The 23,082-nt window shown below is 40.5% G+C and overlaps 1 protein-coding gene across 16 annotated transcripts in view; it reads left to right on the top strand.

Annotated features, from left to right (window-relative positions):
- MAPKAP1 (MAPK associated protein 1) overlaps positions 1–23,082 on the top strand; it is a 227,585-nt gene that overhangs the window by 123,192 nt on the left and 81,311 nt on the right. For all 16 annotated transcript variants that reach the window (XR_013759712.1, XM_079113808.1, XM_079113807.1 and 13 more), the window contains one exon: positions 12,914–13,023. Coding sequence is in view for 15 of the 16 variants with exons in the window: in XM_079113808.1 (XP_078969934.1) it covers positions 12,914–13,023 (110 nt within the window). In the remaining variant the exon portion in view is untranslated. The remainder of the gene's footprint in view (positions 1–12,913; positions 13,024–23,082) is intronic.

Here is a 23,082-nt window from a genome sequence, read left to right as displayed (position 1 = left end):
GGGAAAAAGTGTATGGTGTATGAGTGAAAGGGAAGCATATCATATTTAGATTGCTTCCTTGTTTTGGTTTTAATGAGTAACTAATGTAATGACAGTCATTTCTGTATTCCTTTATCACTTTTATTTCTGTGGAATAACTTCCTAAGAATCATTTCCCATAAGTAGAGTTATTGATCAGAGAGTAGAGTCTTCTTTAGACTCTCACTCTTTTTTTTTTCTCCTGCTGCCTCACGCATGCTGGGCAGGTGTTCTACCTCCGACCTACATTCTCAGCCCAGGATGCTTACTTTTTATTGACAAACAGTTCTCTGAAAGATGTACTGATTTATAATGCTACCAACAGAATTCTTAAAACCATATTTTCATCACAAGGTATTGTCATAGAAGCCTTTTTACTTTAAAAGGTATATATAGGGGCTGGGGATGTGTGAGAGTGCTTGCCTAGCCTGTTCAAGGCCTTGGGTTCCATCCCCAGCACCACACACACACAGATGAGAAAGAAAAGGAAGAAGAGGAGGAAGAGAAGATGTGTGCAATGGCACTTTAATAGGTTTTACTTGTATTTTTGTTGATTATTAATAAGTGATTAGAAGAATTTTTAGTACATTAACAAATGATTATAGCAATATTTTGAGCTGAAAGTCCTTTTAAAGCCAAGGGCCTTTAAAACAGTGATTTGGGGTAGTGCTAGATTGAGGCTGGGGTGGATGCACCTTCTTAGGAGAGGCATCTAGGACTGCACAGTGTCTCACTGAGAACCTGCCTTCTGGGGAATGGCGGGCCTGGTGAGGCAGAGAGAAACAACAGCTCTAAACTCAGAACTCTATTTTTATCCTCCTGAATTACCCCCTCACCTCATTCCCCCTCCCAAACACACACCCCAGTCAATCTTTTCCTAGTTTAAAGTTCAAGAGAGTTTATTTGACATGTCTGCAATGTTTCTGAAAACACGAGGTGAAGTGATTTTATTCTTGAGCATTTGGAACAAAAGTGTCAGTAAACTTTCTCTTTGTGTTTTCTTTTTCTTGGTGATCTGATGAAATAATACAGATTACTGACCATTTACCTGTGCATTTGTTCTTAGCTCACAACCTCCTGTCCACCTTTCTGATTCCTATGCTAAGCTAGCAAAGCACCTGCAGATGTCAGGACAGAGAGACTTGGGGGTCTCCAGGGTCAAATCCAAAGTTTCAGAGAGGAAATCTAGCAACATGAGTAAAACCATGACTCCTCTTCATTTCCCCACTTTTTTCCTAGTATCTCTTTCCCAACAAAGAAGGGATAGAAAGAAGCTGGGAAGACAGAGCTGAAGCTGAAGGTAGGGGATAGGTTTGACTGTAAGGAATAAACTAACTCTAAGAGCCAACTCGGGATATGTTACCTCAATTTCAAAATAGCCTAGTTTGTACTGTGATTAATTTAGAGATGTGATATTGTTCTCAGGCCTAGATCTGACCCTGTGCCTCATATTAATGCCCATGCCCTTTGCAACACCCTGCGTGTTGGTTTAGTCAGTTGGACAACCTATCTGAGGCTGACATGCAGTCTCTATTAGAATATAGTGTGTAAAAGTATGGTGAGCTCCAAAGCCCGACCTCTTTTGAGTGCCAATCCTGACCTTACCCTGACTAGTGTGTGTGGTCCTGGATAAAACCTTTAACTTTTCTATGGTTCATTTAAATGTGATAATAATAAAACCCATCTCACAGATTAGTCGAGAGGATTGACTGTAAAGCACTTGTCTGGTGTATATAAGTATTATGTATTATTAGCTGCTGTTACTGTTATTAACAATGAAACAACCTTTTGAGGGCAGGAACTGGACCATCATTGTTCCACAATACCCAGCACATCTCCATTACTATGATAGGTAGGCCACACGTTTCTTGAATGGGCAACTGAATAGATCTCTCTGCTGCTTCTACATTTGTTTTTGCTTCCTCTACTTACTGTTTTATTGCAGAGGAGAGGCAAAGTTTAGGTGGACTTTGATTAGCCGGACTTAAAAAAAGCCAAATTCAAATAACTTACACTGAATATGTACAGACAGTGGACTTTGAGGATCTATAGACTTTCAAATTAGTCCTCGTATGAGCCGATATCCTAAAAGATAGTAGCAAGAAATTAAGCTTCTTTAAGATGGGGAAGGCACAGATAAATCTCTGTATCCTTAGCACCCAGCCCAGGATTTCATGGAGAAGGAACAAGGGAATCTTTAGGCATCTTGGCCTTCCAGGAGGTTGCTTGGCCAAGCACTGTGTCCTGCCCTGCTTTCTGAGCCCTCTTAACTATTTCCCTGTCTCTTTCTTTTGAATACCAGGAGGACTTAGGTTGCCTTCTGGCCTTAGGGGTCCTCATATCACCCACTGCAGGGGTTCCTCAATATACCATTTTTACCTCCAAATGAGGCATCACAGCTTTGACTTTAGGCAAACCTGGGTTCATATCATAGCTCACAATGACTTGCTCATGACTTTAGGTAGCTTTATTCACCTTTGTGAGTCTTAACTTCATCTATAAGATGTGTATATTAAGAATTTTCTTAAACATAATATTTAGATCTCTTTTAAAGGAAAATAAATTCTCCTGAGGTTAGCTTCAATGTTAAGCCTCATTGTTCCCCCAAAATAGTTCTATTATAATACTACTTGAATACAAATGTAAGGTTCTAACTATAAAGTTATATAATGTTCTGGCTATACATTCCATGGTTGGTTTTTTGGTATTTGTGATTGAACACAGGGATGCTTTACCACTGAACTATACCCCCAGGCCTTTTAATTTTTTATTTTGAGACAGGACCTTGCTAAATTGCCAAGGCTGACCTCCAACTTGTCATCCTTCTGCCTCAGCTTCCTGTATCACTGGGATTACAGACATGTGCTACCACACCCAGCAAGTTTCATGTTTGTATATAACCTAAATAAAAATAAATAAAAATATTATAATATTAATGAAGTATAAATTAACAACTTTAATGCTGATGTTTTACTGAAATTAAATTGATGATGTTGAGTTTAATGAGTGCTAAATGTTTTACTTGTCAACTTGAGTCTTTTGATTTTTATGTGAAATATGATTACCTTATTATTTGTCCTTTTAAACAATGAATATATTTTAATTACCAGTACATTATTTTAATGAGTCAACTGATTTAGAGTGTATCTTTCCCAAATTTTTAATATTCTGTACTTGAAAAGCCTTCTTTACCTTCATCCCACCATATGTTTTGCTGGCATAACCAATTCATGTTCGTTTGCCAAGGTTTATTTCAAAACTAAAGGCCCTCCATCCGGAGGCACCCTCGTCCTCATCACCCTGCTCCCATCCCCTGTAAACTAGGATGATTGGTCAGCCTACTTTTTTGCTGTTGTTGATTGATCTGTACGTAGGTAGGCTCTCTGCCTGATTGATACTTGTGCAGTGTGCCTAGGGCACCAAAGAGCACATATTCCTCAGATATCAGTAAGCATGTTCCAGGAGAGAACCTTGCACCCCCCGAGTTCTCCCACCATTTTTCTCTGTTCAACAAACTATTTTTGTATGCAATTTGCAGTGGTGCCATTTGACCTTTACTAAGTCTATTAGTGATGTTAAATAACTCTAGCTGTTGAAACACACAACCCCCAATTTCACCAGCTTGTCCCAGGGATTGATAAACTTTTTCTATAAAGGGCCAAATGATAAATATTTTAGGCTTGTGTGTCATGTAGTTTCTGTAACTCAGTTCTACCATTGTAGAATAAAAGTACCAGTAGACCACACAGAAGCAATGGGCATAGGCCAGATTTGTCAACCTCTGACTTATTCCAGTAAAGTTTCTCTCTTATTCACATCTGTCTGACCAGAGTCAGTATGTATGTATGTATATACATATGTGTGTGTGTGTGTGTGTGTGTATGTATGTACTTTACTTTTAGTTCAGTGATGATCATATATATGATAATCACACATATGATTTAAATGGAAGAATTATATCTATAAATGTGATTTTCAGTGAGCTAAAATCAAACTTTTAATTCTGAAACAGTCTGTGAACTCATCTCTTGACTCTTCAGAGTCCTTGAACCACAGAAAATGCTGCTGCAAGGATTGATATTCACTCAAACCCTGGTATGCAGGAGGCATTACATATTTGCTACTCTTATTTCTGTCAGAGATTTATCAGTCTGAATAATTTACACTAAGATGTAAACGAACCTTAACTTTCCTTTGGGTTATTTTTATTGCATAATTAGTATATAGTTGTTATAGAAAAGCTAGAAAATGGATCTGTGTTTCTTCATATGAAAGAAAATCTTAAGACGGGGGATGTAGTTCCGTGGTAGAACATTTGCTTAGCAGTGCACAAGACCCTAGGTCACACACACATACAAAAGAAAGAAAAGAATTTAAAATTTCCTTTCCTTCTATTGTGCAAAGACAATGAATTGTTATATTTTATAACTGCTTACATTTTAGAAGATTAACTAGTTAACTGAAATGAATCCTTATGGGCAAATGTTCTATGGAAAAGAATGTGGGGTTGGTTGTTCTGGTGTTCCTGCTAGGCCTGGATCCAACCTTTCCAAGGCCCTTGGACCCTGGGAAATCCCTGGGCCTGGAGTTATGTTTGAGAAAAGAGAATGCACTATTTTAACAATTTGCAAATTAGGAGCCTGCTAATGAAAACTGCCTGCTTAACAAATCTGCAGTGAAGTTTTCAGGTATCCATTGTTCTTGATTGATTTTGGACAGAGCAAATATGTATCTAAACTAGAATCCCTAACTTTCCAACTGCTGATTACTTAAGCCTAAACACTGAAGACGGTTGGATATTATTGAGAGTATGGGAGTGGCTTATAAATAGCGGATGGGAGGAATGGGAGTTTGGACTGCTCCTCAAGGCAGATAAGAGCTGGATCTCAGTTTGTACCCAAACCTTGCCAGCAAGGATCAAGCCCATACCTGCTAATTCTCTAGTTGTAGTAAGACAAGGGAGGGACCTGCCCTGTCCAGCTCCTTCTTCCATCCCCTAGTACAGGGATAATTCAGTCAGCTACTGAACAACAAAAACAACTATGATAATGATCTTACATTACATTTGTTGACATTAATGTTTCACACCAGGATCATCCTCTGGAATGGGGAAAGGGGGCTTTAAGGAAGAAAAGTCAGGCCACTAAAATGGACAGAACCCCTAGATCAGAAGTTAGTAAGAACAGAAGGCAGTTTTCCTTAAAATGTTCATGGATTTGATGAGCATTGTGAAGGAACACTTCTAACCAAGAGTTGTAAGCAAATGAAATCCACTTAGGGTTTTGTTGTTGAGTAGCGAGCCATTGGGTTAAGAGTGGAAGGTCTTGCACCAGAAACTGGGGCACCCAGAGGACTCCCAGAAACTGTCTTGCCTTTCTTGGCTCCACACCAAGAGGAAGATGAACTCTTTTTTAACAGTCATGCCCCAGATTCATTGCTCTTTCCTGCATGAAGCCTTTTCCAAAGAGCCTGTAGTTTAGTTTGTGATTTTAATGGTATCTCCAATGTACACCTCAAGTGACCAGATCTTTATTGAATCGTGTGTCATTAGCTTGAAGTCTCTCTTGCTCTTAGATGGCATTGCTCTTTGGTCTGGAAAGGCAGAGGGTGGGGGAGAGGAGATCATTTTGCACAGTTGCATGTGTGTAACAGACTTCCTCTCATTTATTCCTTATAAGCAACTCATTTTTTTAACACATAAGCTGAGGGTCAGAGAGAGGCCCTTGCCCAAATTCACACAGTTTGATAAGAGGCAGCGCTAATGTAGAATAAGGAATAAAAGAAGATGTCGGTACATTCTTTGTAACCAGGCCTGACAATATGTGTGTAAATTATCCTAGTTATTTATTGTTTGCTCCAGTCATAGAGGACCAACTGTGTGTTTCTTTTCATTCTGTCGTATTAGCAAACATTTTCATTGTCCAGATTGTCCTCATGTGTGGAAATGTAACATATGCAGCCTGTTTAATTTTGTATTTGTAAATCTGACTTGATTTCCTTTTTGGCAACAGCTACTGTCTAGAGAAAAGAAAAGATTTTTCTTTGTGTCTGTTTAAAGTGACAGAAATATTGGAGTAAGTAATAAAGATGGAAAGCATTAATTACATACTTCTAAGAATTTAAAGGTCAGACAAGCTAAATATGTATGTTTTGCTGACTGGAATGTCTGTAGAATTGTGCAAGGATGTGCTTTGTTCCTACAATAAAAGTATGCATTTCAGATAGCCATCGACTTACTTTGGTATCCAAAAAATTATACCGGATTGTGCTTTAGTCAATATATCTCTTAAAAGTTTAGGTCCCATATTTCTGACGTTAATGTGATTTGTTTCATGATACACCCCATTCAGCCATGTTTCTATGTCTCATTTTGATTTCCTCTGTTCTCCCCTCAGCTTATGTTGGAGTCTGTCAGCTGCTGCTATGTACATGTCAGGCTAGTGGCTTGTAATGTTTATTAATACAATGTCAGTCTTGCTGTTGAAAAAACTGTGATGCTTCTCAGAAGGTTGCAATAGAACGAAGCGTTTGATTTCCAGATCCTGTCTGCTCTGCGTGGTGAATACATTCTCAGATGTTATGCAGTTCACTGACCTGACAGTTATGGAACCCCGCCTGGGACCCCATTTCAGCAGGACATATTTGAACAGAAACAGTTTGCAAAACTTTACACACTTAAACTCCTGCCAAGGCAAACTGTTAGCCACTTGAGTTTGTTATAAATACCCAGTGGCAGTGGTTGGAAGTAGCCCACGGTGTGTTTTATATTCTGAACTGAATGTGAATGTCTTTGCGGTTATATAGAGTAGTAAATAATTGAGTTTGATTAGGGAGAGGGACCTCATTATCCCCCACCTGTGCCCAGCTGGAAGGGGAGGGTCGAAATGAAGCCATTAGCTGTCTCTCTTACTGGCATCTCAAAGAGCTCAAATACATCTGTGTCTTATTTTCTTTTCTGGCACAATCAGTCGAGCAAGCTAAGCAGGCATGACCGGATTTGGCAAGTCCCAAGGACTCTGGCAAAGATACACAAGGAGAAGGCGGAGGGCAGTCATTTTGGCTTCTCACTGCCCATTAGTCTAGCGAGTTATGTTTTTGGAAAATGTCTGTTTTGAAAAAGAGTACTTTATCCAATGTCAAACATCACACGCTCACACAATACGCTTTGATCTTTAAAAAAAATTTGGTCAATGCAATGGGAAACAAACTGTGGCCTTCGCACTCGTATGAACTCTTGATGGATAAAGTAATACCCGAAGGACGTACTTTAACGCAGGCATGCTGCAGTTATTACAAGGCTTTCTCTTGCTCGTGTATTTTCATCTTCTATCTTGAAGTGCTAGGGAATGAACACCCACGGAAATGGGACCAGGGCAGGATGGGGGGACCAGAGGAGTGCATCTTGAGCATTGTGCACGTTCAGGACTGGAGGACTAAGCATTGCTCTTGGCAACCTTGTCCCATCTCTGGAAAAGGAGACTGTGGCTCACGAAACATGACAATTCCAAGGTCTTTTAAGAAAGGATCTTGCAGGATGTGAGGGTGATCTGTCTACGGCATCTGTCACTCTACTGATTGCTGGGGCTGATTCAGCTGATCTAGCTAGCTAAGTGGATGTCCCCTTCCTCCCTCACTGCTCCCTGTGTGTCTCTCCCAAAGCTGGGTACTTGGTCAGAGAGGATGACCTTCCCTGATAGAGAAGGACTGTTCTTTGATCAAGAGTGTATGAGCAGCTGTGTGCCCCTGCTAGAACCTTCAAACAAACTCTCAGGGAAGGATCTTGTAGGCTGTGTGGTTAGTCTGAGAGTCGGGATAATTATAATCAAAATGAATTTATTGAAGGGGAGGTCAAACCTTTTCCACAGGTTGGTCAGAATTCCAGTCTGAAGGATGTGTGTTTCTTCTTTCCCTGAGTACCTCCGTCTCCTTTCTGAGTTGTCAAGGAGTTAAAAGCACAGGTTTCAAAGTCTTGCCATCCTAGGATCAAGGACTTGCCATCCTAGGGTCAAGGCTCCTCCAGAACTTATTATTAACTATGTAGCTCCTTAACCTGGCCAAACCTCAACTTCCTCTGCTGTCACATAGGATCAATAATAACACCTACCTTTTGGGGAAAGATTATGTAAATAAAGTAAGTGTTCAGTAAATGTTGATTTATCATTGTCTCTTCATTACATATTACTTTGTATATATGAAGAAAAGTTTGTAGCTCTAATATATTACTTGTTGCTTAATTATTTCTGCTGTGACAGGCATTGCAGTAAGCTCTTCAGAACAACATTCTTACAGTCCATGAATTATCATCATCCCCATTCTCCATGAGGAAGTGAAGTCAGAATGATATTTCATTTACCCAGCAAAGGCAGAGCTGGGACCTCAAACCAGCCACTTTACTCCAGATCTAGTTGCCTGCTGCCTTTTAGTGTTGTCACCATCTTTGTTGGCATGCTGTGGAGGTAAACCACAACAGTGTTTGAGACATCATCCCTACTGGGAAACTTCTTTGACTCCCCTTACCTCTGTTTGACTGGTTAAGTGCCCCCGTGTCTTAGCAGCACCCTGAGATTATCTCAGGTTTTGTGTTCATCACAGAGAACTATAATTATTTGTTGAATCTTTGACTTTTGCTTCCACTGAACTGTGTTACCTAGTTAAGTGTCATATTTTTTATTTATGGATCCATAATAGAATCATTAAGGAAGAGTGACCTTGTTGGGCACTGTGGCGCTTGCCTGTAATCCCAGTGGCTTGGGAGACTGAGGCAGGAGGATCGCAAGTTCAAAGCCAACCTCAGCAAAAGTGAAGTGCTAAGCAACTCAGTGAGACTGTATCTCTGAATAAAATACAGAATAGAGCTGGGGATGTGGCTCAGAGGTCAAGTGCCCCTGAGTTCAGTTCCCAACACCCAAAAAGAAAAGAAAAAAAGAAAAGAAGGTGAATTTCCTGATGCTGCCAGCTTCATTTTCTGTAAAATGCTATAATAATGGTATATATTTTAGAATTGTGTGTGTGTGTGTTAAAGCTTAAAACGGCACTGGGCACATAGTAAGATTCAATAGATAGTAATTGTGGCTATTTTTGTGATATGCTGATGCATTTTAATGCCCCTTTGTTGCCGGCTACATGCAATGAGTGTTGAGATCCCTTCCTCCAATAAGCAATCTCTGTATAGGAGCTAGGCATAGAGGGGCCACACAGGGCCTCTTCTTTTGAGGTGGTGACTTGGGTCTAGGGAAACAAAGAGAACCAGCATCAGGAAACTCCTTTTACCATGTGCCAGCCTTAGTGCCAGGTGCTTGGCATTCATAGTGTATATCATCCTTATGGCAGTTCTGGAGGGAAGTTGCTTCCTCGTTTCCTGGATGCAGCTGAGGGAAGCATTTAGTTAGCCATGGAATCAGGATTTCAGTCAAAGAGCTCTAACTCCCAGCCCATGTGCTTTCCTCTCCAATATGCTGCCTTTCCACTTGGGTTCTGGTTCCAGATCTATCCCCATACAAAGAATCTATGCTTTTCAGATGAAAACCTGGGCCCATTTCCTGCATGTCTTGGGCACCTCTCATTTCCTGCTTTGTGGAGAAACACTCATTGTGTTGGGTTAATGCTGGTATCAGAACTTCCCTGTGGCAACTTAGTGGATTTGCACAGGCACAGAGCTGAATTCCTCAAGTGAGTAATCTCTTTTTAAAATGCCTGTACATTTTTCAGTGGTTACAGACTTGACAGGGCCTAGCTTTGAATTGACTGAAGCACTCCTGGCAGCATTTAGTCAGCTCCCAGAAGTGGAGTTTCATTTTGGACCAGTGTGGGCAGCCCTGGAGCTGTGGAATGCCCTACCCTGAGAAGCAAGTTGCCTGTCTACCAGGGAAACAGTTTCTGAGCCAAGATGCTGGGTCTGTTTGTGGCCTGCTTGTCTGGGCTGGTCACCTGAGCAGGTCACAACCCAGGAGAAGAAAGGTGGGACTAGTAGCACACATTTGCCTCAAAACCATTGTCCTCTCAGTCTCAGACCTGATGCCTTCCATGAAATAAGAGTGGCTTTAAAAGATGTATTTCAATAGACTTTTCAGAAAGCCCATAAAAAATCCTGGATGTAAAGAAATGAGGCATAAAATCTAGAATGTTTGGAAGTCAAGCTGAAAATTGTGGTAGCAAGTCTCCATTTCCACTTATTAAATGGAGAATAACTTAACAGTAGCATCTAGATGGGTTCTGTGAACTGCTTGCATTCTACACTCTTAGGTTTCAGGTGTTCTCCTCAGAAGCCCAAGTGCTGCCACCTGACCCCTGCAGTGCTGCAGAGGAGGAACAAGAGCCAACATCGGCACTGGTTGTGGGGACAAGGAGTGGAGTGTGGGAGTGACCCAAGGAAACTTGCATCAAGTCTGGTGGAATGTGCAATGTGCGAGGCAGAGGCCCGTTTCTCCTTTTAATGTGCAGGTTTTTACAGAAATGGAGCCCCAGAGAAAGATAGTGCACACCCGCGAAGGCACATTCCAAGTGCCGGCGTGCCCCCTTCCCTTCGCTGTTGTTTTCATTTTCCTCTCATGAACCTTGCTACCCTGGCTTCAGCACGGAGGCTGTAAAGGAAGATGGAGAGCCGAGTTACCTCAGAATGATCACTATCGTTAACATTCACGGGTGGTTCACTTATCATTCCTGACTGCACAGACATGGCAGCCGCTCGGAAGCGTCCGCAGGTGTAGCATGGTGATACATATTACATTGTGCCACAATGGATTTATGTATTCTGTAACAAAAGAAAAGTGTAATGAAAAAATACAGAAGGTAATCCTTTATTCCTCCACCACACAATTTATCAGTAATGCCTGTGGATGATAAGTGCCAGGGATTTCCTCTGCTTGCTTTAACCTTGTCACCTAGGTACGTTTTGGTAAAATGACAGAAAAATACAGACTGGGGATTTTCCTCTGTTCAAAAATCTTTTAAAAGGACACTTTTAATTTATGGACGTTAGTCCAAATACAAGGCTTCCTTTGGAGCTTTTAGTCTGCCTTTGCTGAAAAAGATGAACATCTTGGCTTGAGGTAATAGTATCAGCCAGCAGCAGATCAGGAGAGAACATAAGCAATTTATAAGCAGACTCAGATCTACAATAGTTCAAGTAGAACCCGGACAGGTGGGAGTTCATGAAGTCTAGGCCGAAACTAGTTTGTGAGTGCCCAAGAACTTGTGTTCCTGTTCAGCCTTGCTCATCCATCGCCCTACATATCACCACAGATGGAGCGCACACTGACTTCTGAGGAGAAAGCTGGGGAAGGCAAATCTGAACGTGGTTGATTGGCATTTTTTCCAAACACACACTGGCCTCGTGCCAGAACAAATACCCCTAAGTTTTTAAATGCACAAGGCACTTTACATTTCAGTACTCTTGCCAAAGTATCACTTACTGCATCACTCCCTAAATATAGTTTTTAAAAACAGCTATTTCTTATTTTGCTTTGATCAGTAAAATAAACTTTTAAAGATTGTTCTGGGATGGGGTCCAGCTTCTGAGGTAAAGAATGGCCAGGGCTCAGGCATGATTCAGTAACAGAGTGTTCAGTAAAATTAGCTTGACAGTTCTCAGGCCTGCTGTTCAATAGCAAGAACTTGACCAAGTTAAAATGGATGATCGTGCTGGCCAGACCAGCGTCAGCTTTTGCTTTTTAACAAATGGAATGTCAAGGATTAAACAGCCATCCGTATGGAGAGGAGGGTTGTGGATATGTCTCTGTATTAGGGAAGCAAATTGGGTTCTTGGTTTTGAGATCGGCCTCTCGCCCTTGTGGAGAGCCAGCCACCTGGTTGGGTCCAATCTAGACTTCAGGCCCCTTCCCAGTCTGCCCTACCATTGAGAAGCTTTTCCAGGACTTAGCTTGGGGCTTTGGCTTTTCTTTCAGATTTCTTGTCAATAGGAAGTTCTGCCATGATTTTTGGCTATGTTCCCCTTTGAGATTCTTACAGGGAAATGGGAATGTGACCAGACTCCTCGTGGCAATTCCCATGTTCCATAGTTGGAAACTTGGGTCCTGTTTGTTACATGAACTATTTGGAATGGGCCTGTTTTGTTCCCGTGCCCAGGCGTAGTGGGTAGTAGTTGTGTTACTTGCTTTTGCAATTAACAGTCTTGGGTGAGGTTATACCTCACCCAGGATATGGGCTGCTGTTTTTAGTTTACTTGTTCCTTAGCTTTTTTTCCCTTAGATGAAGCCCCCACCCCTACCTAATTTGATGGATTAGAAGCTTACACATAGTGCTATTGTTTTGTCCTATAATTGTTTGCGCTTCAGGTAATATTTTGTTTGGCTTTTTAGGACTAAGTAAATGTAAACATTCCTACTGACATGTGTACAAACTGTATATTTAATAATACATATAAAGAGAGATGTATGCTTTACTAGCCAGTTAGAAGAGCCTTTTCTTTTCCCCCATCTAAATTGCTTTGGGGTGTCCTTTCCCTCAGCCCCCATGATGCTTTTCCTCTAGGGCTGCTTATTACAATGGCAGGATCTGCCTGCAGTGACATCTGCTGACACGCCAAGTTTCCAGTTGTCAGTCCTTGATGCAGGATTTGACTGAGTGGAGCCAGCATCAGGAACACACAGTATTACTGACCCACACACACCTATTAGGTCTAATTTGAGATAAATCAGAAGAACAAAAAAAAAAAAAACCAAACACTTCCCTAACCCTGACCTCTCTTTAATTTGGAACTACTTTATTACAATGACTGCCACTCCACATTAGAAGTATATTAAATACAACCTATTTTCAAGTAAGTGGCACTAATAATCTATGTACACTTTAAAACTTTTTGAAATATAAAGAAGATTGTAATAACATCTCTCTGGTTGAATGTTGATGATGATTTAACATCTGTCTTTTCCTGCAGAAATGCTGCTCATGGATTCTCCCTCATTCAGGTGGACAACACCAAGGTCACCATGAAGGAGATCTTGCTGAAGGCAGTGAAGCGAAGAAAAGGATCCCAGAAGATATCAGGTGGGAGAGCTGAATCCGACCCGGCGACGGAAGCTTAACCCTTAGTGAAAAGGGCTAGATTCTTTCAGATATCATTGCTAGGAAGTTTGGTTAGCAAACGTGCACACACAAAAAAGTGATTTAACTACCCGCACCCCCAACCAAACCCCGGCTGGGCCTTAGGAAGAGACTGGGTCAGTGGCATATGTGAGAAGAATGTGTTCATATCAGTTGTGGACATTCCATCATTAATAATTTGTGGTAAATTAAGACAGAGCTACTTGTGTTAACCATTAGTTGATGTAAAACTGTCTTAAAAACTGAATCAATCCTGAACTTGAATTATTGCTTTTAATTTCATGTTTTCACATAATTTTTCAAAGGAGAACTTTAGTTACCAGTGTCTAAGATACGGGGGGGGAAATAGAAGAAAAAAATTTCATTTTTACCAAATGAGGGCAACCTTCAAAAATATTTTTTAAAGATAAATCACTTTATGGTTACAAATACATATTAGTCTTTTAACTCTTTACTATCCAACTTGGTGTAGAAAATAGGCTCATGGTCCTAGCTATGATATTTAAAGAATATGGGGGAAAAATATTGCTGGTATTGAAAAATAATTATTTTGAGAAATAGCTCTAAGATTTGTCATACTACAGACAACTTTAATATAAATCAACCTGTATATGACATGTCAAAGAGCTTTGTAAATAAAAAGACTTCTTAAACACCTGATTTTACCTTTTGGAAAGGAAAAAAAGCATTGCTCTTATTGAAGAAAACAGTTTTGTGCTCTTTTTAAGGGGAAGCATATAATCTGTTCCAGATTTAATTAGCTATCTTCAGATGAAAGCTGAAGTTTTAATAAAAGTTAGAAGAGATAACACAGTGAAGGACACGGATGAGCTGTCTCAAGGCCATATTCCAGGGGAACGATAAGAGCTGTAAAAAATGGCAGAGGAGAGCAATTGAATGGAGCAATGAAAATCTGATTCTCATAAAAAAGAGAGAGAGAGAGAGATGCTGGTAGGGGCGGTTGTAGATGAGACCTGCTAGCGTCTGCAAGCAATTTGGATGCTTGCCAGGAGTCATTGTTCACCCTCGGCTGTGGCGGCTCCGTCCAGATGTGCCAACTGCACGTTTCGGCTTTTGCCAGCTGACTGCGCCGTTTGATAACCAGCTCTCTGGATGCCCATCACTGGCCGCAGAGATAGAATTAAATGATGATGATCTTCCCACAAGTTGGGAGAGGAAACAATGCATATAAATCTTGATTTCATCTCAGCATGAGAAGTCTTTATCCATCATCACTCATAATGAACAAGTCGTTAGCTGGGATGAATGGTGTTCTGGTTTTTCCAAACACCTCTTTTGTTCATTTTTTGGGTGACTTTTATCTATTGCATGGGGGTCAAACCTCTTTGCATTTAAGGGATGATTGAAGAGGCATAGCCTCTGATTCCCAGGGGAAAGTAGATGTTTTGGGGTTCCAGGTGCCAATCAGTAGTTTTTAAAGAGCCTCAGATACTCAGAGATATTTAATAAGCATCCATTCTTTAGAGTCTGGGTTCTTTTCTCTTGTTTGTCTCTAAATTTTTTACATAATAGCATATTTTGTGACCTAATTCTTTATACTGTAAGAGTGCAGTATTTTGAATTGTCCCTAAGAAGGAAATAGAACTTTTTTAACCTTCTCAATAGAAATTCTGCTGTCACAGGTTTTTTAAGACCATGAAACTCCTATAAAGTTATCGGAATACAGCTGAGCCAGTGTCTTTCCTTCTGTCTGCAGCCATCTCTGTCCAATTTTATGCCTGTTTATCTATGTCCGTCCCCAGCATCCACATTTATCACACACACATTTATTTATGTTCACCATTTCCATCAGAGTCTTTGCCATATCCTTGGCAAAGACTTAGGACTCATATCAGAAAAAGTGATCTGCATTATTTATTCCCTTTTCATACTAGAAAGCCAATTGAGATTGATACGTTTACATAAATTACTGTCCATTTTCTTAATCCAAAGAGCTCTTATAAGAAGCTCTTTCAATTGCTTTATTAAAAGTCTGGTCTCTTGATATAGGAAGATCTCCAGTTGGCTAAGATATTTGCCTAAGGTTAGCATGGTAAAGGCAGAGTATATTTTGTGGTTTTGCACTTTGTGATGTGGAGTGGATTTTTCTTAAAGGGTGATTAATGAAAAGAGGAAAAATTCTGATGTCATAGAGGGGAACACAAGTACATTTACTTTAAAAAAAACATGTTGATACTCATAATTGCTATCAAATACTTAGCACTTGCCCATTATGACACATGAACTTAGTCATGAACTTGGTGGGAAGAAATGCCAAGCTAGAGATACTCGTCCTTTACTTCCTTAGTGTCCCACAGTGTCCTCTTACGTCCCATGTCCAGAACAGGATCAGAGTGCTCAGCCCTCTTGTCAAGCAGCTTTTATCTGATGAAGTGCAGAACCCATTTGTCTCTTTGTTATTGTTATTTAACTTAAGTGAGAAGTGGGAAAACGCCATCTGAAATAAAGCAACGTGTGTGTGCCACGTGGAGTTGGTACTCTCACTCTGTTCATTAGGTGTTAATTAATACTAGAGCAAGATTTCAGAAATCCTCTGATAGACTAACAGCAAGCCTCTGTTCTAATCCACAACCCTTTAACTTCTCCGCTTTTTCCAGAATGACCACATAGTGCTTCATTTAATAGTAACAATAAATAAAGAATTTGAACTATTTCATTATTAAATCAAACTGTGGGCTTAATGACAGTCCTAATATTTAAATACTTTATTGTCCTTCCCTTTGGCACTTGCTATTTGTAAAAAAAAAAAAAAAAAAAAAAAAATCAGAAAGTATTTGTTTGAGCAGAAATACTTCTTTAGGTAAATTGCTTTGTCAATGGAAACACAGAGGACTTTAAAATAGTTTTGCTTTTTAGGATAGGATATCATTACAAACTCTTGTAACTAATCCAAATTTTGACTTGTATTACTTATAATTATTTCATCAAATCATAACTATTTGTGAACACTGCAGGGCTTTTTCCTGTTAGTATTCAAGTACTTAGCTATAGTGGTCCCTCCACAGTGTGTTCCTATCAGCTCTCCACTAAGGTCCATTTTTTAAAGTCTATTTTTAATTGTCTTTTACAGTTTCTCTATAGCTTTTCATTTTATTACTGACCTATTGACATTTGGAATCTATGTGCATTGCTAGGGAGTCCCCACGGTTGAAGAAAATAGTAAATGGAGAATCAGGTTTCAGGAAATTTGATGAAATCTTTTTATTAATTTTAATAGTTACATGAGTGAGTTTTGACACAGTGAAGATAACCTGTCAGGCCCCAGGATTCAGCCAGTAAAATATACTCACCTGTTTAGTAAATAAAGACCTCAGTTCATCGGTATCTCCCTGTGTCAAGGTCACCTGCATTATCAGTGACCTCCTGAGCTTCTCAGTATTCTGTTTATTGTTGTTTAAAAATACTGTTACCCACCAGTCTCCTAAAACATGATGTTGAGTATTACAGAGATACGGTTGAGAAATGGAGGCAGATCAGTTTTAATTTTACCACTGACCCAGGAATTCAGGAACCTCTTGATCTACAAAAGAGAAAAGCCTTCGAAGCGGGATTAACCAAGCAGATTAGAATTCTGTGTCACTCTGATTCAGTATTCATTCTCATTATGAAATGGAGTTGCTTTTCTCTATTATCTGCTGAAAGTTGAACAGAAGCATATTCACTGTTCTTTATCCCCATCCATTCTTGCCTTTTGATGTGAAAGAAAAATTTTTATTAGTGTGGAGATCCTTTTACAAAAATGTTCTGCTGTTATAAACCTAGTGACATGCATTTCTACTCTCTCTTATTAAATTTCACCTATAACGTGAAAGTGTTAGCTTTGTCAAATTAAGTCACAGAGAACCTATTGCTTGCTAGTTTTCTCTGATCTCACAAGACCCCTAGAATGTCACCAAGATGTTCCTTAAAGCAGAGTAGGGAATTCCCTAACATACTGCTAACAGCAGAGAGAGGGGACAAGGATCTACCACAGGGAGTGGGGTTCTGGTCTGAGGGACACTAATAATGGCATCATTGAATTCTTAAAAATTCAAGTGAAATCTATTGATGTATATTGATCCATAGTATATTTGTAGCTGTGGGGTACATTCACTTTCATGTGCCCCCATATATTAGATATGAGCTGGGTCAAGGAAGCAGTGGTGAGGATCCACAAGGCCCTTGCTGAGAAGGACGTTATGTTCTAGAAGGAGAGTAAACATGAGGACCTGAGAGGGAGAAGACTAGAATGCTGGTGAACTCACTGCATCCTGTAGGGCGTTCAGGAAACTTTCCCCTGGAAATGGACATTTGAATAGTGACCTTCACAAGAGGCTGTAGAGAATTATGACGAGGGGCAGTGCCATTCAAAGGAGTGGCTTGCCATATTTAAGGATAAAGAGAACATTTAGATTACACAGTTGAATTTACTTAACTTCTCCCACCCCAAAATTGTAGTCAAATTGACCCTTAAGAGACTTAGAATAGGGCTGGGGTTGTGGCTCAGTGGCATAGTGCTTTTCTAGTGTGTGGGAGGCACTGTGTTAGATTCTCAGCACCACATATAAATAAAATAAAGGCCTGTTGCCAACTAAAATAATTTGAGAGAGAGAGAAAGAGAGAGAGAGACTGACCCACAATAAGTGCCCAGCATAGGGTACAGTCATCCACCCAATCACCAAACCACATGGCCAATTGTCAGTCTTCGGTTTTTCCCTACTGTATCTCCCCATGTCTTAACAATTAGCAAGACATGTCAGTTTTACCTCTAGAATATATCCTGAATCCATTCAGTCTTTTCCATCTCCATTGGATAAGCCCAAGTCACTGTGATTATCATCTGGACTATTGAAAATAGCACCCTGGCTGGTTTTCCTGCTTCTGTTCTTAAGCACTTTTTAGCAATCAGGGCTACTTTTCCTAAATATGAATCAGATCATATATGCTCCAAACCCTTTCTTGACTTCATTTGCATTCAGAATAAAATCCAAACTTCCAACCACTGAGTCTCAAAGAGGAGAAGGAACGTGCAGAGACCATGAACCTAAAGAAAGAAAAGAACTGGAAAGAAATGTGAGGCCAGGGAGAGCGGGGGACAGTGTACAGAATTGGTGGTTACAGTGTGATGGGTACAGGTCAGATAGACCTGGACAAGGCAAAGGGGGAGGAATTTAGATCTGTGGCCCTGTGTGGACCTGCTGGAGCCGGCAACAGGGTCAGTCTGCAATACTGCATATGGTAGGCCTTATTTTCATGCCAGCCAGACCTAGAAAGTTGTATGCAAATGAGTTTTTGTTTATCAAGAGTGTTTTAAAGGGCTTTGGGTCAGAGGAAGAGCTGGTCTTTCCAAAAGCAAGATCTGATTTCCAAGGGGAGTGAGGGCTGATGTCTTGAGCACCTTTGTGTTCTTCAGATATTACCTCACTTAATCTGTACAATACACCCAGAAAGCAGACTTTATTATGCCTGATTTATAGATGAGACTTCAGAAATATTAAAAAGCGAATGGAGGGCTGGGAGTGTAGCTCAGCAATGGAGCACTTGCCTAGCACACAGTGTACCCTGTATTTCATCCCCAGCACTGAAGGGAAAAAAAGGGAACAGAAAAGCTGGGTACAGGGCAGGGGATATAGCTCAGTTGGTAGAGTGCTTGCCTCACTTGCACAAGGCCCTGGGTTCAATCCCCAGCACCACAGAAAAAAAAAGAAAGCTGGGTATAGTGGCAATTGCCTATAACCCCAGCTCATGCAGGAGGATGGCAAGTTCCAGGTCAGCCTGAGCAACTTAGCAAGACCCTGTCTCACGATAAAAAATAATAATAATAGGGACTGAAGGAATAACTCAGTGGTAGAGAGCCTCAGGGTTCAATCCCCCATAACACACACAAACACACACACACACACACACACACACACACACACAGTGTGTTTTTAGAAGCAAGGAACTCTGATAACTACATGTGTAATCAGGTATTTCTCCCAGCTTCTCTTTCCCCAGCTCTGAGAGAAGTTAGTTACCTAAATTTCCATAGTAAGTAAATGGTGAATCTAAATTGAAGCCCAGACTTTTTTGACCTCAGAGCCCATACTCTTTTTATTTGTACCATGTTGCTTATTAGAACCCTAATGGGAAAACAAATTTAAAATTCTGTAAACAGAAATGTTCATTGATTGTGAGATCTAAATGCACTAGGGAAGAGCAGCATTTAAAGGAACCCTGTGGTGAATCTGGATATAAAGCCAGGAATTCTTCTTGTAATTGCACAGTTTGTCTGTATTGGTGTCAGTTTTAATGTTTTATGTCTAGCTTTCTTAAAGCAACATACACCTGGCCTGAGCTGCCCTGTTAAGAAGGGAAACCCATGTATGTTGTAGATGGAGTCAGGTTTTTAAAACTCTTTGAGCCTTTGAAATGCTCGTCGAGGCTCAAGTAAGCTAAAGAATCTTCTGGTGATAGGGTCAAACAGAGACCTACTTCATGTCTAAGTGTAAAGAGAAAACCCAAGGTCCTTTGTTCTTTGGAGATGGAGTTTGTAAGCTAGGGACACAGAAGTATGCTTTCCTTATACTATAGCAGATAATCCTAAAAAGAGAAAAAAGAGGAAGAAAAAGTAAATAGGACTGTTTAAGTGTACTTTTCCCCCCAAAGAGGCAGTAATTTCTGCAGACAACTTCTCCTCCTGATGAAGGAATAAATAATCATGTTGATGCCACTTATGTATGGGAGTCAAGGAAGAAATAAAGACCTGATACTTGGTATCCAGTGACCCAGTGGCAAAATGATACAGTAAATTAGGACTGCTAAGGTGTTTAAATGTGTAACTCAGAAGTGCCCTAGGCCGGAAGCTCCAAGGTAAGTATTCCTCCTCGCCTCCTGTCCCTGCCTCTTCATCTTGTTGTTTCATCTCACCTGAGCCTCCCTCTGTCTGGAGTGCTGTGAGGCTCCTGATGGATCTTCTCCAGTATAGAGCAGAGCATGTTAAAGATGGCATTACAGTCAACTATTTTATCCAGAAAGCCCAGAAATTTAGAGAATTTATGTCAAGCAAAAATCTTTTGGAACCACTTTAGAGACCCAATTATTTTAGAAGGGTGTTATGAGCTCTCGCAACTGCCACATCAGAAAAACTTGAAATATATCATTCGCCAAAACTACATTTGACCAGCATTTACTCTTCCTGCTAGTCGCTAATCTTTCAGAAGTTCCTTTTCCATTACAAAATCTATTCATTCACTTCATCTAGGGCAGTCAGAAGCATGGATTAGATTAATGAAAAAGCAGAGTGAAAAGAAGAGAAAAGACATACACTTTAAGAGGCTCTGTGAGGGTGGGAGGCACACACAGCCTTTCTAGTTAAATTTATTTAACTCTCTTTCCCTGGGTCCACTGAAGGCTCATTCTAGAGCACAACTCATTTAATAATAGGCTCTCAAGAAATACTAGCATATTAAATGCACATATTGATTATAATATTCTGATTTTAGAAATGTTTAAAAGTGTGTTTTAGAATCTATCTTATAGTCTGTGGGACTATATAATCACATTTTTAACCTCTCTGGGCCTCCCTTGCCTCAGCTCTACTGTGGGAGAGGTGAGTGTGGGAGGACTCACTGCATGAATGGACTGTGCACTTTTAGGCTCTGCTTGGCTCTAAGGTGCCGCTATTCAGTAGTCAGCATTGAATGCTGCCTGCTCTGTGCCAGTACTGAACTAGAAATCTGGTGGAAAACCTGATGAGAACACACAGAAAGAGGCACCCAAACAGGAAGATGCATAAGCAGGGCAGAAGCACACAGCCCACTGAAGCAGTGCAAGTGAGGCGGGACTGCAGTACGTAACACTACGGGCGGGCAGGGCTGAGAAAATGTGCTCCTGCGTGATTTCCCTGATGGTTTTTTGGAGATTGATTAGGAGTTTGATAGATGGCAATGAGAAGAACGTTCCAGGCAGAAGACCATGTATTCTGAGATGTTGTCATAAAACAGAAGTTCTGTAGAAGATGGGGACAGAGCTAACCTACAGGAGATGGAGCTGACGAGTCTGGGCCTGATTGTATTCTCAGACCTGGAAGAGGTCCCTTCATTTATTGGGGCTTATTACATAATAGGCACTTGTGGGCACTAGGGATTTTGTAGAGACCAAGAAATGATCCTGGTCTCAAAGAGCTTGCTGTTTAGTTGGAGAGACAAGCAAATAAACAGGTAATAATAATACCATGCATGTGACAAGTGGAAGTAAGTTCAGGCCTGAGTGTTCTTAGAAGGAGGGGCGAACCCTGATGCAGTCTTGGGGAGTCAGGGATGGCTATCCTGAGCACGTTAACTGGCTGAGGCCTGAAGAGGAACAGAAATGGGCCAGGCAAAGAGGGATGAGAAAGAATGCTCAGCCAAAAGAAGGAAACCACAGGCAACTCAGGATCATGAGCTGGAGGGCAGGGCACAATGAGGCTGAGGTGGTCACTTGGGGCTAGGTCATGTTTGTAAAGTGTTAAATTTGGACTTTATTCTGAAGGCAGAGGAGGACCACTGAAAAGAGGGCAGTGTAGTCAGAATTTCTTTCCCAATGCACACCATCAGCATTGTACAAATGTATTAGAGGCCCGAGAACATGAGAAGAGCACCGGTGCGGAGGCTCCTGAGGAATCTGCCTGGCAGATGATGGCACCGTAACTACAGTGTGGGGAAGAGAGGAAGTGGAGGAATGGACACCTTGGTAAAAGTCGGGTTTCTCTTACTATAGCTGAATGCACAATTTGGGAGAATCGGGGTAGCTGAGAGCTACAGCTGGATCTCCTGGAATTAATTTCAGAAGAAGGTGGTGGCAAAGATAAGCTTGAAAACATTTTTTTAATAAAATTAAATACTTGAAAAAAATCAAATAATTTGGAGGTGTGCAGTAAAAAGCATGAAGTTTCCTCTAACATTCTTTGGTATTGGGGTTTTTTAAAATTATTATTCAGTTCTCCCAGGTATGCATACAGGCTGTAAGTTCATGTGGGCAAGGTCCCTGTTTTTCATCTTTTTTGTGAGTACCTGTATTAACATCTGCCGGGTGCCTGTCATGTAGTCGAGGACATGCAATAAATGTTTGTCAAGTGAGCTCATGAAAAAGTTTGTATGTGTAAAGGGGTTTACTTTTCTATATTTAGCACTATTGAAAGATACTTCGATTATTTCAAAATATTGAGTATACAAAAAAATTCAGTGAACAATCTTGACTGAATATTCATTGTACATTTGTGCCAGATTTTAAATGCAGGACTGCTTGTCAGAAGTTCACTTACTTAATATGTTGATAAAAACAAATTGCCTTTCAAGAAGTTTATACTTTGTCAGTCCCAAGAGTATATGAGAGGAAAAAAAAAAAAAAAGAGCATATGAGAGCACTCTCCCCCGCTTGCCAACCCTGGATGTTACTGATCTTTAGTTTTTGTCAAACTGATGGTTAGTAGTTAGTATCTCATTTTAATTTGCATATCTGGGTCTTTATCGTAGCTAAGTGTTTTTAATGTGTTCATTAGCCACCTCTCTTTCTAAAAGATATAATTTAGTCAGTTCTTTGAGTGGGAAAAGGAATTGAGAAAAAGTCTAATTTCAGAAAACTGTTTCTAAGATGTGCCCTGTAATTTAGAATACAGTTTTCTCCCAACCTGCCTCCCCCTCTTTCTGCCCAAGCAGGTGGGCAGGTGCGTGTGTGCCCACATAGAGAGGGGCACACGCTCAGACCACGCACTTTCACTTGTTTACCTGCTGGCCTTTTGATCATCAACAAAGCTTTTGTTTATGTGTTCAGAAAGGTCTGCCTGGTGATTTACCAGACTCCAGTCCACCTCATTTGAGACCTTACGTTACTTGCTTGCTTTGTCATCAGAACTAATTTTTACAAAAGGTTTTCAGTAAAATTTTTATTAAATACTTTGTTTTAGTTTGGTACATATACATCCATAACATTTAGAAGATATATTGGATTATAGAAATCAGAAATGTAGACAAAAAGTTGTCA

Source organism: Sciurus vulgaris (genome assembly GCF_902686455.1).
Source record: "Sciurus vulgaris genome assembly, chromosome: 15".
In the NCBI taxonomy this organism is placed as follows: Eukaryota; Metazoa; Chordata; class Mammalia; order Rodentia; family Sciuridae; genus Sciurus; species Sciurus vulgaris.
Note: the sequence above shows the minus strand (reverse complement) of the source record. Positions and strands in the feature narration are given on the sequence as shown.